We start from the raw sequence: 14,891 nt of genomic DNA on the forward strand, positions 1-14,891 counted from the left end.
CAAAGTATTTGCATTTAACATATTGATGGAGAGAGCAAGCTTCACATTTAAAATTGCAATCTCAGGGAACTAATGATAGAGGTAATATCTGAACTTAAAACATTCTGGTTTTCAGCAAAACTCTTAGCCTCTAGTGCAATGATTCCCAAACTTTGATCATCCATGTGTTTTGAATATCAACTTCCAGAAGCCCTTGTCAGCTCAACTAACAATCAGGAATTTTGGGAGCTCAAGCCCAAAACATCAGGAAAACAAATTTGGGAGCCATGTCTCTAATGCAATTTGTGTGTGTGTGTGTGTGTGTGTGTCAGGAGCGACTTGAGAAACTGCAAGATGCTTCTGGTGTGAGAGAATTGGCCATCTGAAAGGACATTGCCCAGGGAACACCCGGATGTTTTACTGTCCTGTGGGAGACTTCTCTCATGTCCCCATATGAGAAGCTGGAGCTGACAGACGGTAGCTCACGCCGCTTCACGGATTCGAACTGCTGACCTTTCAGTCAGCAGTCCTGCTGGCACAAGGGCATTCTAGCATCATTTAATTTCTCATTATCTATAACACTGTGTAACAAAATAAAATAAAAAATCTGTTCCTGGTTTGAAAGTGTTATTTCCTGTTTAATTGAGCAGTAGTTGTTATACTTCAGAAACTTTGTTTTTGTGGCTGCCACAGACCATGTTGAATTGGTTGAGACTCAATGAGATATTCACTGAAAAACTATAGCAAATTGTGCTGCAGGATGTCCCACAAAAACAAAGTTTTTTTCAGTTTCATATACTTTTTCCATGTTTTGTTGATAGAACTAATTAGGAAATGACATTTATAACCCAGGAACAAAAATTGTATTACATAGTGTAATCAGAGGTTAATAAAATACACGTGAAAACATTACCTAAATGCCAGTTGTTTGCCTTTTCCAATGGGAAGATTTTTTTAAAAAATTAACATTAAATATCACCAAGACGTGAGGCTAATTTTTTGAAGACTACTGGAAATGTTTATGCACAGTCCATGAAGCATGCCACTCACTACTTAGCTTATTAAATTACTTCATTAGCAGTTTTAAATTATGCAAAGATCAATCTGGCATTTAGATCAATGCTCCATTTTTAAATAGATTTCCCCGAAGTACCTCAATAGCCCATCTACCCTTTCTCCTCCCCAAATTTAAGACCTCAACGGCTGTCAAAAGACACAGTCTATTCTATATTCTACATCACATTACAAGTGCTATGTGGTGCATGATGTTAACCTGCCTACCTGCTGCTAGAGTAATAAACAGCATTAGTAAAATTAGTTAATATGATATAAAATCATGTATGTTACCTGGAAAGTTTTCCAACAGCTGAATAAGCCATGGACAGTAGCTTGGGCTCCTTCAGTTATAAAACAAAAAAATTAAAAGAACTAATAAAGAATACATATTCCAATGTCCTCATGTATTACAGTTCATGCTGTACTTTCCCTTTCCATATATTTCCTGATGAAACATGTTTCTGAAGCACAAAATTTCCAAAAATACAGTGATCTATAGCAAATTCCTTCAAAAATGAAGAGTGGGGCTGTATTCTAAAGGCAGAGATGAACAAAATGACAGCCTTTGGCAGGCATGGGCAAACTTCGGCCCTCCAGTGTTTTGGTTTTTAATTTCTAACAGCTGGTAGGAAATGTGGGAGTTGAAGTCCAAAACACCTGGAGGACCGAAGTTTGCCCATGCCTAACTTATGGCAACAAAACCATTCCCACACCTCTTAGCTTTATTTTTCAAGTTTTGCCCAGTGTGAAATAATAAAATATTCAGATGCTGTGTAACAAATTAAAACAAGAATCTGAAACATGCTCCAGATATAAAATGTTTACAGTTTGGTCCTGTAAATTTGATTGATTTTATATTATAAGTAAGACTTATTCAAATATTACATTCTAATGCGGATTTCTAGTGATTTCAGAGATAAGGCATGTACATATATAAAAAGAGCAAGAAACTACATTTTAATTCTAACTGCACACAAGAAAATCAAGCAGTTCTCCCTAAATGGTTGCAGATTTCCACCAAATCCCAGGTATCACATCCATTGCACCATTCAAAAATTGAGTTCAGGGAGCTCCAAAAAGATCATCCCTGTACATCCCCAGAATAATCTATATGGAACAAGAACAGGAAATGCACATAGCAGCAAAGGAGCTGCATGTTATTAAACAAGTATCTGATCATTCAACGAGGCCAATTCTTTTCTTTATCAGCACTAGTTACTCCACATTAAGCTCTTCATTTGATGGAAATATCAAAGCAACTTCCTAGATATGAACACTTATATGGTGAGCTCTACAATAAATGACACACTTTAGAAGACGCTTTTGAACTCACCTCTTTATATTCATTAATCAGCTTTGTCAGTCCATTCAAAAGCATTGGGCCTAGTGGCTTGATCTTACTGTCTGGACAACTGAGATTCAATAAAGAAAAGAAAGAGGCACTGTTATGAGTCATCCATAAAGCAAGCATTTTCCTGGAAACAAAAGTAAATCATGTCAAATCCCTCTTCAAAGGAGAGCTACACTGTTCAGTTACAGCTCTGCATTTCACAGGCTGTGAAAATCTGGCCCTTTTAGGATGCTTTTTGATCTAGAATGCTAAGAAGTTTTATTATTTTTGCTCCTACCTTTTCTGAAGAATATAAACTATTGTTGTTCTGTGCCTTCATGTCATTTACAACTCTAATTCCCGGCAGAAATGGTATAGAAGTTTCCCATTGCCTTCCTCTGAAGCTGAAAAAGTGTGCCTTGCCCAAGATTACCCAGTACATGATCGGAGGATTTGGACTTTATTCCAACACTGAAACTGCTACACCATACTGGCTCCCAGGTAAATTATGCTCCTATGACAATTGTAGACTACTTTTGTGACCAATATGCAAGATATAAAATAAAGTTAACGATGATGATGATCACTAGGTGGTATAACGTCACTGTAACACTAGACACGAGGTTAAATTTTATATATTATTCATCTGGACAACTGAGATTCAAAAAAGGAAAGAAAGATGCACTGTTGTGAGTCATACATAAAGCAAGTGTTTTCTTTCATTTCATAATGATGATGACGATGACGATCAGGTGGTATAACCTCACTGTGACACTAGAGACTGGGAATCCTTCCACACAGCTGAATAAAATCCCACATTACCTGCTTTGAACTGGAATATATGGCAGTGTGCACTCAGATAACCCAGTTCAAAGCAGATATTGTGGGATTTTCTGCCTTGATATTCTGAGTTATATGGCTGTGTGCTAAAATTTTATCATTCATCATGAAATCACTTAATTGCACTGACAACCAAAGCTATATTAGTATATATGCCATAAACACGAAATTACTTACATTACACAAATATGATGCACAAACTGAAGACACAAGGTTCTCAGTTTTGCATTGGTATTTGCTCCAAACAGTCCATCATAGACAACCTATAAGTAAAATAATAATTTAAAAAATCATTAGAACAATTATTATTTCCATTTCTTTGTCCACAGGAACAATAATCCTTATAATACTTAGCTTAATTTTGAGGTGAATTTTACTACCACAAGTTCTTGTCGAGGTCAGCCATTTTTCAATTAAGTAAAAGAAATCAGTACATATATATGAACAGCAAAATCTAAATTAATGATGTCCAAGAAAGATATCTGGCGTTTTTCTTGCAACTTCCATTGTAAAAGAGTACAGTACCTATTAAGCCCAGAGATAGAATCAGCATTACTGTGTGAGAGAAAATATTACCTGAATATTTGCAGGAAATGTTTCTGCAGCCTGTCTGGAACGCAGAAGATGAGGGACAATCTTCAATTTAACCCGTGTGCTAACTGGATCACGTTTCAATTCCGGTTTCAGAACTGCTCCCTGGTATTAAATGATAATAAGAAACTTTTAGACAGAACTAAATAGTGTCCGCATTGGGGTTTTTTTTTTAACAATATCAATGTACAAAGAAATATGTAAAAAGACAGAATGCACATGCATGGCTGTGATTTTATAAAATGGGATTACGTTACAAAAATGCAGACATGACTGTAGTCCACCAGATAAGAGAAAAATTCTGCAAGGGCACATACTGCAAGTGCAAATTAAAGGAGAAGCCAGGCAAAACAGAGCCTCTTCCCAAACTGACCATGGCTAAACACAGCAGCTCCAACTTTAGGACTCAGGGGCGGCAATACAACTTCACAAATAACACAGCCCAACCAAAAAATAGAACAAAATATTAGACTCTGCTTTTTAGACCTGCTCCTGAGGTTGTTTGGGGTACTGATTCCGAAAATTGCATTAGACAGGCTACATTATCTCTAGTTTCTAAGATATGGCTATCACGGTTTCTTATGGACAAGTGAATAAAAACTGGCATATGACATATATTCTATATCTCAAAACCTAGAGATGATAATGGAAAACTAGTGCAATTTTTGAAATTAGCAGATCAAATATACCCAGGATACAGGTCTAACCACTGAGGCACCAAAATGTGTGCTGGCTAGTGATAAATGTGTGAATTACACATGTGAATCCTGTGAAAGTGGGGGGATGACTCTATATGGAATTTTACTCATATAAGCAAATATACTGAGAATAGTAAAGAAAAATATGAATATTTAATCAGAAGGGAAAAAAGGTTTGTATTTCCAAAGCATAAGGAAAACCTAAAAGCAGAACCAATCCCCTCTCTCTGCCATAATGCCCCTTATGTGTAAAAGGCTTTGAGTGTTTGCCTATGTATATAAATACTGCAATCCACTCTGAATCCCCTAGGAGTGAAGGGTGGAATATAAATCAAGTGTGTTGTTGTTGTTGTATAATAATAATAATAATAATAATAATAATAATAATAATAATAATAATAATAATAATAATAATATAGCCTTCTTGAATGCCTGGGTGGGGAAATGGTGCCCCTCGCCCTCATGGAAAATTATTGGTGTATGGAAACTGAGCAAGAATATCATTCACTTATATGGAAGGCTGCTATAAGGAAAAGTAATCACTAAAGGAAATAATTTCTTCTTCACTTCCAAGTTAATGGGAGAAAGAAGCACACGAGTAGCTCATAACTCTAAATATTCACACAGTTGAGCTTAACTTGCTACACAAAGAAAGCAACAAAAGCCACAAGCAGAAAAATACTTTCTTTGAACAAAAATATTTTTTTAAATATTGAGAAGGAGCACAGAATTTAGAAAGTAAATCTTACCTCCTTAGTTTTTAGTGGTATGTCCCCAAGATACACTTTATATAACTTGTTGATGATCACTGGATTATTCCAGTCAATTAAACTAAAAAATGTCAGAAGAAAATATATATGGTAAGAGTGGGGGATTAGTTTCATACAAATAAAACAAATTCATTGCCTGCAGGGTGTCTCTCTTTCATGCTAGACATTTTCAGTAACCGAGTAACTAGCATATACATGCACATATAGTTTCCTAGACTACGTGCAAGTTAGTTCTTGGAGTTTACACAACTTGCAATTTATTTGCCTCCTTGAGAAAGAATTAGTTGTTACAACTGTGTAGTCAGCAGGATTTTTTTACCTGCTTTATTCTCACTTTTTGCAGGCTTTAAAACACATTGCCAATACAACATGGCAAAACACATTGAAATGGGAGGGAAATCTTTTTTGAAATATAGGTGAGATCTTGCTCTATTTTGGTGGAGCATTCCAGTTTGCCAATATTATTATATGGGACAACATGACAATTATCAAAGCCACTCTTCTCAATTAGCAATTTAGAAAATGTGATTGCCAATTATTGCAACATTAAGAAGAAACACAATTTTATTCAGGTTGAGCCTCCTTCATCTGAGTGCTTGGAACTAAAAATCTTTTGGATTTTAGATTTCTTTGAATTTTGGAATACCTATATATGCATATTGTACACAATGAAGTATCTTGGAGATGGGCTCTAAGTCTAAACATGAAATTCATTGTATGTTTCATATACACATAGCCAGAAGATAATTTTATCCATACTAATTTTAATGATTTGGTGAATGAAACAAAGTTTGCGTACATTGAACCATAAAAAAGCAAAGGTCTCTCGTCTCACAGCCACCCAACTGGACAACTGGGGAGTGTTTTAGATTTCAGAATTCCATATAAGTGATACTCAGCTGTAATAAACAAAAAAAAGTGTCCCCCCCCCCTTTGTATTATTTAAAACAAAACAAAAAACTATTCAATGGGTGAACATTACCTTTGCTTGCTTTTAAGTTCAAGGTCTGCAGCAGTAGCCACACTGTGTCGTGTGTCACTGGAGGCGATGACCAAATGTATGACGGCTTCAAGTTCAGGCACCTGCTCAGCTTCAATGAACTTAACGATGCCCAATTTACACTGAAGAAAAAAGGAGAAAAGTTGAATTGTGACTGATCAAGAGCACTGTTCTATATCCAGAAAGAACCAAGACAATAGATACAAGATAATAGATCCAGATTTTTAAAAACAGTTCGTCATAGGCTGCATTTGAGCAAGACATGTATAACTCTCCTAAATATCCCCCTGCGCCAACTACTGAGACACTAATACTAGATTTGCAGTAACTTGGTGTATAAAATGGGTTTCTTCTCAAAACAATACAGTGATATTTTGACTTAAGAGTTTAATTTGTTCCGTAACCGAACTCTTAACTCAAAATAAATAAATAAAATGCTCTTTTCTCAAAGCAAAATTTCCCACTGAAATACATTGAAATGTTACTTAATTGTTCCGCCTCACCCCCACCCCATTTATTAGGAATTTTTAAATAAGAAAATGCACTTTTTAAATAATAAAGAATGTATAAATGCACATTCACATGAAACAATAAAAAAGATCAACTTTAAAATGGTAGAAGCACAAAGTGAAGAGGCAGAATCATCATTTTTTTCATACTGTACTTAACCAGCCTCCCTCCCTCTCATGCTCTTCCCCCCCCCCCCCTCTCTCTTCATGAAGCCAAACATACCAGTAATAAAAACCACACAAAATCGACCAATCCAAAATTCCTCAAAGTGGACAAGAGCAAAGCAGACAGCTATTTCCCAAAGCGGACAAGAGCACGAGGCATGGAGGCTGTTCTCTTGAAGCTCTAAAGTCCTGTTCTCTTGTGCTAGTGCTCCCTCTGGCGCTAGCTCTTAACTCAAAATGCTGCTTGTATATCAAAGCACGTTCATATACACATAGCCAGAAGATAATTTTATCCACAGTAAACCAGTACCAAGTGACAGCTCTTAACTCAAAATGCTCTTAAGTTGAGGTTACACTGTACTTGGATTGTAACTGACACCTGATCCCTTCCACTGCCCCTACCAAATATTGTTCTTTTTATTACTGCCTCTTTTAGCATTTATTTATTTACTGTATTTAAATACTGCTTTTCTCACCCCTGGGGGGACTCAAAGTGGTTTACAACATATTAATTGCAAAATTCAATGCCAAACATACACGTGGAAACCAATCATAATATCAGACAATAACGTAACTATAAGTTAAAACCATTAAACATAAAACATAAGCAACTTTTAAACATTAGAACATAGCATTAAAACATCATAGTATAAACATTAAAATCACATGATCCAAATTCGCAAGCCAAAGCCATTCCAAATTGTCAACTGCACATACTCCCTATTTATTTCTTCCACTGCATTACTTTACTGGCCAAAGGCTCACACAGTCCAATCTTTAGAGACAACATATAAAAGGGGGGCACAGCTGAGAGCAAACGTGGAGCAGAGACTCTAATAGCACATCCTGCTTCTTCATGAATGAGTTAACATGCATCCCTGTGCCAATTTCAGGCATCAATGGCACTCAAATGCATTGAGTTTGGTGATACCTGTTCCAGCTGTTCAGGTGTCCATGGGCTGTCTCCAATGACCCGCTTGGCCGCATAGAAGCTCATCCCTGGAGGAGGCTGAGGGATCCCAGCACCTCCAGAACTAGTTGATGAAGAGGCGCCCTGCCCTGGCGGCACGCTTTGGCGACTCTGGGATTCATTCAGTACGTATCTATAAAGCATAAATAAAGATATTTAAGGTAATTTTAGAATCCTACACGTCAGGGTTAGTGGATGGATCAATCCAAGAAGATAACAAAATGTGCTGAAGTGAAAAGCTGATCACACTAACAAATCTAGCCAATTAATAACTTCCACGTCCACACTACACTCTGGCTATCTGCATTGATTGTAAATTCAGCTGCTCTTTCCCTCAAACAAGTTATAAGAAAGTTATTTCATGTTCCTTTGTGAATCACATAAATTCATACCTTTTAGCTATGCAAGCACAAATAAGTTCTTATATATTTCTTACAAAGAGTATACTCTGCACCCACAAAGCCTCACCAAAAATATCTCAACAGGGAGTACAATATAGACAGAAATATAACAAGTCTGCAAAAACTTAATACTACTCTTCCAAATGAAAACATTAACTGATTATCTGAAACATTGGAGAAAACTGAGTCAATGTTTGTTGTGAAAAGCAGTGAACTTTGTATACTGAAGACTAAGGAACGCCAGCTATATAAGATACAGCTCAAGGTGGGGTACAACATCACTAAAACAAGAGATAAGACACTATTAAAAACATACCATACATCAAGATACAAAGAGTGAGATTATGTTATATATGCTGTATGCAGGTTTTCAAAGCCCCTTCTACATTACAATATAAACCAGATGATCAAAGCAGATAATCCAGATTATCTGCTTTGAACTGGATTATATGAGTCTACACTGCCAGATAATCAATTTCAAAGTAAATAATCTGGATTATATGGTAGTGTAGACCTAGCCTAAGAATTTCCACCATCTTTTTCATGGTAACCGTTTTCTTTAAAATAAGCAAGGACTGACTTTTAGAGAAACGTATAAAATCACTGAGGTTTGAAACAAATTGTCAGGCCTGTTTAAAGGTTATGATCTATTTCAAAAAAGTTATTAAATGTTAGAATGCTACTTATGGCAGCTAAATGACCGCAACTATAACAAAGCACCACTTGAAAAAAAAAAGCCTTCCCTCAATTTAAATAATCTCTACAGTACAAACAATATGCTAATCTGGGAGTCTACATGGCAATTTCTGCATTGCACATTTACTTACCCGTAAGGCATTAGAAGGACATCCAACATAAAATCCAATAGCAGCTGTACAGTCTTTGGTTTTTCAGCAAGGTTGAATGGAGAAGTTGCTTTCAGAGGTTCAACGGGATATTTCATGTGGAAAAGGGTTGGTATTAAAAGGTGCATTAGGCTGAAAAACAATGATATTTACTGAAACTATTTTGTTAATATAGGACACGGATTAAATTTTTACATGAATCAGACAAAACACAGGGTCAAACATGACAGTGAAGCTGGCCTTCCTGGCCTTAGTTTTCACAGTTGTTTTTCCCCTTAAGAACATATCACAGACAACACTAAAATGAAAGCAAATTAATAACTACAATAAACAAATATTGAGAATATTTTTAGAAATTATCTCATTTTATAAATATATATATTTTTTAACTTAGAATTTAGAATTATAGTTAAAAAGTCCAGAAAATCTACACTTTTCTGTATACTTAGCATTAATCCCAGAAATAATGTAATCTTTAAAATTTCACTGGAATCAATGCAATCTCACAATGACTGCTAACTCATCATGGTTGAACCTGTAAAGAATTTTAAATGTTTGCCCCAGGGAAAAACTAGGCAATTTGCTCCTCTGCACCATCAAGAAGAGGCTATGTCTGTACACAAGAATAATCCAGAATTGAGGATTTTCCCCCCCAAAAGGTACCAAATCCCACCCTCCCAAATAATGAAAAAATTAGTTACAGGTAGCGGCACATTGTTGGCTAAGAGTAGGATATTATGCACAGATCGAAACTATCAAAATCTATTAAATTACTTTGAAAAATTGCATTTTATAGCAAAAGAATGCATATCTTCAGCATATTTTTTCTTCAATTCCTGTAAAAAAAATCAAATGCATTTAGTACCTTTTGGAAACAAAGCTCTACAACTCCAGAGAATTCTTATTGGTCATGGGCTGTAAACTGATGCTAACTAGAACCCAAAACCCAAATGGAGACACTAAACCAGGGGTCCCCAAACTAAGGCCCGGGGGCCGGATGCGGCCCTCCAAGGTCATTTACCTGGCCCCCACCCTCAGTTTTAGACTTAGGCTCGCCCGAAGTCTGAAATGACTTGAAGGCGCACAACAACAACAATCCCAATTAACTTTACTATCTCTTTGGCCAGAAGCAGGCCAAAACTTCCCATTGAAATCCTAGTAGGTTTATGTTGGTTATTCTTATTTTTAAATATTGTGTTGTTCTTTCATTGTTGTTGTTGTTGTTGTTGTTTTTTTGCACTACAAATAAGACATGTGCAGTGTGCATAGGAATTTGTTTGTATTTTTTTTCAAATGATAATTCGGCCCCTCAACAGTCTGAAGGATTGTGGACCGGCCCGCTGCTTAAAAAGTTTGAGGACCCCTGCACTAAACCAAGATTCCCAGTCTGCTTACCAATGGAGTCATAAGCACCGTAATCTTAAGCACCAATGAAGAAAATCCTAATGTACACATTTTCAAACGTATCTGATACACTGAAGAACTCAAAAGTGTCTCCATTTAAAAAATTAAAAATCCATTAACTTTTAGTCTCAACTAGCTTGGATACCTGGCGTTGCCCAGGTTATTAGAAGAAGTCATTTTTTTATTTTGCAAAATGCATAAGATTGTGGGTGTACTACAACTCACATGATGCCAGGTTAACCCCCTGAAACTCCATCAGTGCTTAAAGTTTGTCATTTTGGCAAGTTTACTCTGGAGGCATTATCGGTGGTGTTCAGTGTACTCTCTGGCTGTAAGGAAAACTTTAAGTCCCACTATGGTAAGTCAGTCCCCTCAAACCCCTCCAATAGGTTGAGTTAGTCATGGGGGTTCTGCGTACCAAGTTTGGTCCAATTCCATCTTTGGTGGTGTCCAGAGTACTCATTGATTGCATGAGAATTATACATTCCAGTACCTACAACTCCCAAATACCCACCAGTATTCAAATTTGGGCATATTGGGTATGTATGCCAAGTTTGATCCAGATCCATCATTGTTGGAGTTCATAGTGCGCTCTGGATGTAGGTGAACTACAACTCCTATAAACCCCTCCAAAGACCTCCAGTATTTTGTGTTTTTTTTGGTCATGGGGTTTCTGTGTGCCAAGTTAGCTCCAGGTCCATTGTTGGTGTTCAGAGTGCTCTTAGATTACAGGTGAACTATACATCCCAGTCCCTACAACTCCTATACATCATGGTGAATTCTCCCCAAACCTCTCTAGTATGTTCAGTTGCTGATCATTTCCTCTGTTTGCTGTGTGCCATAGAAAAGAATTGGAAAGAGTTATAGGAGAGGCAGTGGTGGGGTTATGCATCAATGGAGAGAGAAAGAATAACTGGGATGTCTGTGGTGGAGGAAACACATAAAATCTAGGATGAAACTGTCCCCTATGAAAGCCTTCACTTGGGTAGTGGACAGTCTAGTGTTTGTGTAGGGCATTGGCAGGGCTCATGGGCATGTTCACCGTGCTCGCTGTAACCTGCAATGTTATTGGAGGGAGGGCCATTAGTGTCTCCTGAGCAGTGGGTGCTATAGCTGTTTGTGGAGACAGGAGCTTGCCTGTGAAAGTGGGCACCCCAGCCATATACACACATACATATTTTCACTTTTATTACCCTGTTTCCCCAAAAATAAGACATCCCCGAAAAATAAGACCTAGTAGAAGTTTTGCTGAATTGCTAAATATAAGGCCTCCCCCAAAAGTAAGACCTAGCAAAGTTTTTCTTTGGAAGCATGCCCAGCACCTGACAAACAGAACACCAGAGCATGCAGGATTGATAAATGTACATACCAGTTGTACATTGAAATAATGGTAGTAACAAGAAATTCTTGATAGGATTCAGTTTGTCTGGTTATGTTGGTTTGTGATGACAACTACTGTACAGTATATAATAAATGTTCATTTTTTGTTCAACAATAAATGTGAATTCTTCTTCATAGAAAAATAAGACATCCCCTGAAAATAAGACCTAGCACATCTTTGGGAGCAAAAATTAATTTAAGACACTGTCTGATTTTCGGGGAAACACGGTATGTGTATAGATATTCACAGCTAAAGATTTTTTTAAAAACCAACTGGCTGAAAAAACTAAGACAAAAAAGGAGAAAATGGAAGCTCAGGATAACATACCTGTCTTGCTGAGGCTGAGGTTTTCCTTCCATTGCAGTAAGGAGAGTGGGAGCCAGCTCACATTGCTTTTCCACAGGCAAACGAGGGTAGCCCATCTTAACATATATTATCGTAAAATTCTGCAAAAGTCCAGGACACATCCATATACCACTTTAAAACAGTCCCAAAATAGTTCAATTTTTGGCAAATGCCACTGAAATTCTCTTATTAATTTGCTCTGTTCATCAAGATGTTGTGCAATCTAATTCACCTTAAAACTCTTGAGCAAGATGATTAAAATGAATTCTACATGGGGCTGAATGCAGAAGCCCTCCTCCTAAAAGGAGGGAGATGAACGGAGTACATTTTACACTTGCATTGCAATGTTTTATAACTAGAAGTCAAATTGCTGTTTTCAACTGATAAAATAATTTAAGAGAATCTACTACTAAACTGAACCTTTGTGGGCAGCAAGAGAAATATTAAAGACAAAGCATGTAAAAAGCCTTAACAATAAACATCCAATGCCTATTTCTTCCATTTCAACAAGAGAACTATCTTAAGTTTTTAAAATGACAAATTTATATTTATAAGGAAAGTGGATGCAATTCCTAGGTGTGACAGATCTTCAAAGAAAAACCACAGTAACTTTATTCTGTTGGCAGAAATCTTTAAGAAAAATATTACTTACCGTAACAAAGGAAACCGCAGAAGGATCCTGATACTGGACAAGTAAGGTCTCCACAGGAAGCTGGATTTTGGGACGACTCTTGATTCGTTTATTCAAGTGAACTAGCAGTTCCATCACCTGAAAAGGAGAAAATAATTTCCTTTGATTTCTCTAATGTACGTTCCACAATTACAGGTAGCCCTAAACATTAACAGGTTTCACTTTTGTGGATTTGATTATACAGTTTTCTTAATATGTTGTCTCTATAAATCTCTAGATTCCCAGTGTGACTCTATGGTCAGCTTCTACGGAGAACCTAAAAATTCTACAAAGGAATTCACTCAAGTAAAAAAATGGGGATCCTCTGCCCCTAACCCCAGCAAATGTGGAGGGATAATTGTTTACTTCCCAAGCTTGAAATATAATGAATGATAATTTCTAGGTTACCAAGGGTGAAAAAATACCCATATATTATCTTTCTTCTGATTTTCAAACCTTTTAGGGAAACCGCCCATATGTTGTTTGCACCAAAAAATAAACTAGGGAGATAAAGTGGACCTGATTTTTTAAAAGAAGAACCTGAACGAAAACTAAATAAAACCTTTACAATATTTTTATGAACCAGAACAGACACCAAGGAATTTCAGGGTACCAGCTCTGAATACATGTTTTTAAAAAATGTGCTCCATCTCAACTAGATCCATGCCACAAAATGTATAAAACCAACATGAGGGAGGGTTTTTAAATAGTTAATGTTTATCAAAGCTTCTGTGCACAAACAGCAATCCATACCTTCTTGCGGACCCCTTCCTGTGTACTAGAAAGCTTCAGAAGAACAGGGGGTAGGAATTTGGATATAATATTTTGCAGTTGTTCATCTGTTTCTGCATGGCCAAGACGCAAAAACACACGTTCGAGCTGATCTAAAATAAAAGAAGAGACAAGAAGTCCAATTTGGAACTAAAAATCTAGATCAAACAGCAAAACAGGCAGACCTCAACTTCATCTTGAAGTATAAACTATATAATGCCTTAATTCTATTTACAAAAAATAGCATTCTTCAGGTGAAATTATAACAGCTTCCAATGTATCAGAAAATGTACAAACGTATGTGTGTGTGTGTGTATATATATATATATGATTCTTTGAGGTTGATATATTTATAAACAGTGGCATGGGTTTTCCAGGAAAAAAGCAGAATTAGAAAATCTAAATAATGTTATGATTTAGCACATTTGGTTTAAATATTATATTCAACCTTGTTCAAAGCTGTATGTGAAAATTATTATATTGTAATATTTCTAAAAATGTAAAGAGAATAGAATATACTTCTTCATATTTTTTAAATACACCTGAAAGATCACTGTTTTTAAAGTGTACATGACATAGCTGATATATCTGTACAGGTTGAGGATCCTTTATTCAAAAAGCTTGGGACCCAAAGTGTTTCGGATTTTTTCAGAATACCACTATTTTTATAAACACACATAATGAGATATCTTGGAGATTGAATCCAAGCCTAAATGTGAAACTGGACTATCGAGACCAACTTATGGGTCAGATCCAGCAATTGCTTCAATACAAATTGCTCCTATACAGCTGCTCCTACAAAAGGTGTTATTTTTGCCAATCATTGTTCAAGGGACAGGAGCACTGCTGCAGGCAGGCTGTTTTGTTGGCTCCATAAAATACTATACATAATTAATGAGTATATTTATTTGTTTTAGCAAAAATAATTGTCATTGGTAACGAGGGTGGTATGTTCAAGCAAAAATAAGGTTGCGCAGGAAGGGAAAACTAAAAATTTGCTCCTGGAAGAAATGGGGAAGGGAATTTATTTATTGCATTTAAATGCCACTTTCCTCCCAGTGTGGGACCAAGTACACACATTCCATTGTAAGTTGGAGGGACTTCAGCACAATGCCCACTCATCAGGAGGAACTACAATACAATGCGGAGTGGTAAAATACGCATAC

The 14,891-nt window shown here is 36.5% G+C and overlaps 1 protein-coding gene across 2 annotated transcripts in view; it reads right to left on the bottom strand.

Moving 5' to 3' along the window:
- The window catches only part of ecpas (Ecm29 proteasome adaptor and scaffold), a 74,407-nt gene that overhangs the window by 51,095 nt on the left and 8,421 nt on the right, over positions 1–14,891 (bottom strand). For both annotated transcript variants that reach the window (XM_016997357.2, XM_003227324.4), the window contains 11 exons: positions 13,708–13,838; positions 12,937–13,053; positions 12,267–12,385; positions 9,137–9,286; positions 7,870–8,041; positions 6,247–6,386; positions 5,244–5,325; positions 3,782–3,901; positions 3,383–3,468; positions 2,369–2,447; positions 1,327–1,376 (listed from right to left, as the gene is read on the bottom strand). In XM_016997357.2, the coding sequence (XP_016852846.1) occupies positions 1,327–1,376; positions 2,369–2,447; positions 3,383–3,468; positions 3,782–3,901; positions 5,244–5,325; positions 6,247–6,386; positions 7,870–8,041; positions 9,137–9,286; positions 12,267–12,385; positions 12,937–13,053; positions 13,708–13,838 (1,246 nt within the window). The remainder of the gene's footprint in view (positions 1–1,326; positions 1,377–2,368; positions 2,448–3,382; positions 3,469–3,781; positions 3,902–5,243; positions 5,326–6,246; positions 6,387–7,869; positions 8,042–9,136; positions 9,287–12,266; positions 12,386–12,936; positions 13,054–13,707; positions 13,839–14,891) is intronic.

This window comes from Anolis carolinensis, chromosome 2 (genome assembly GCF_035594765.1).
Source record: "Anolis carolinensis isolate JA03-04 chromosome 2, rAnoCar3.1.pri, whole genome shotgun sequence".
NCBI classification, from domain to species: domain Eukaryota; kingdom Metazoa; phylum Chordata; class Lepidosauria; order Squamata; family Dactyloidae; genus Anolis; species Anolis carolinensis.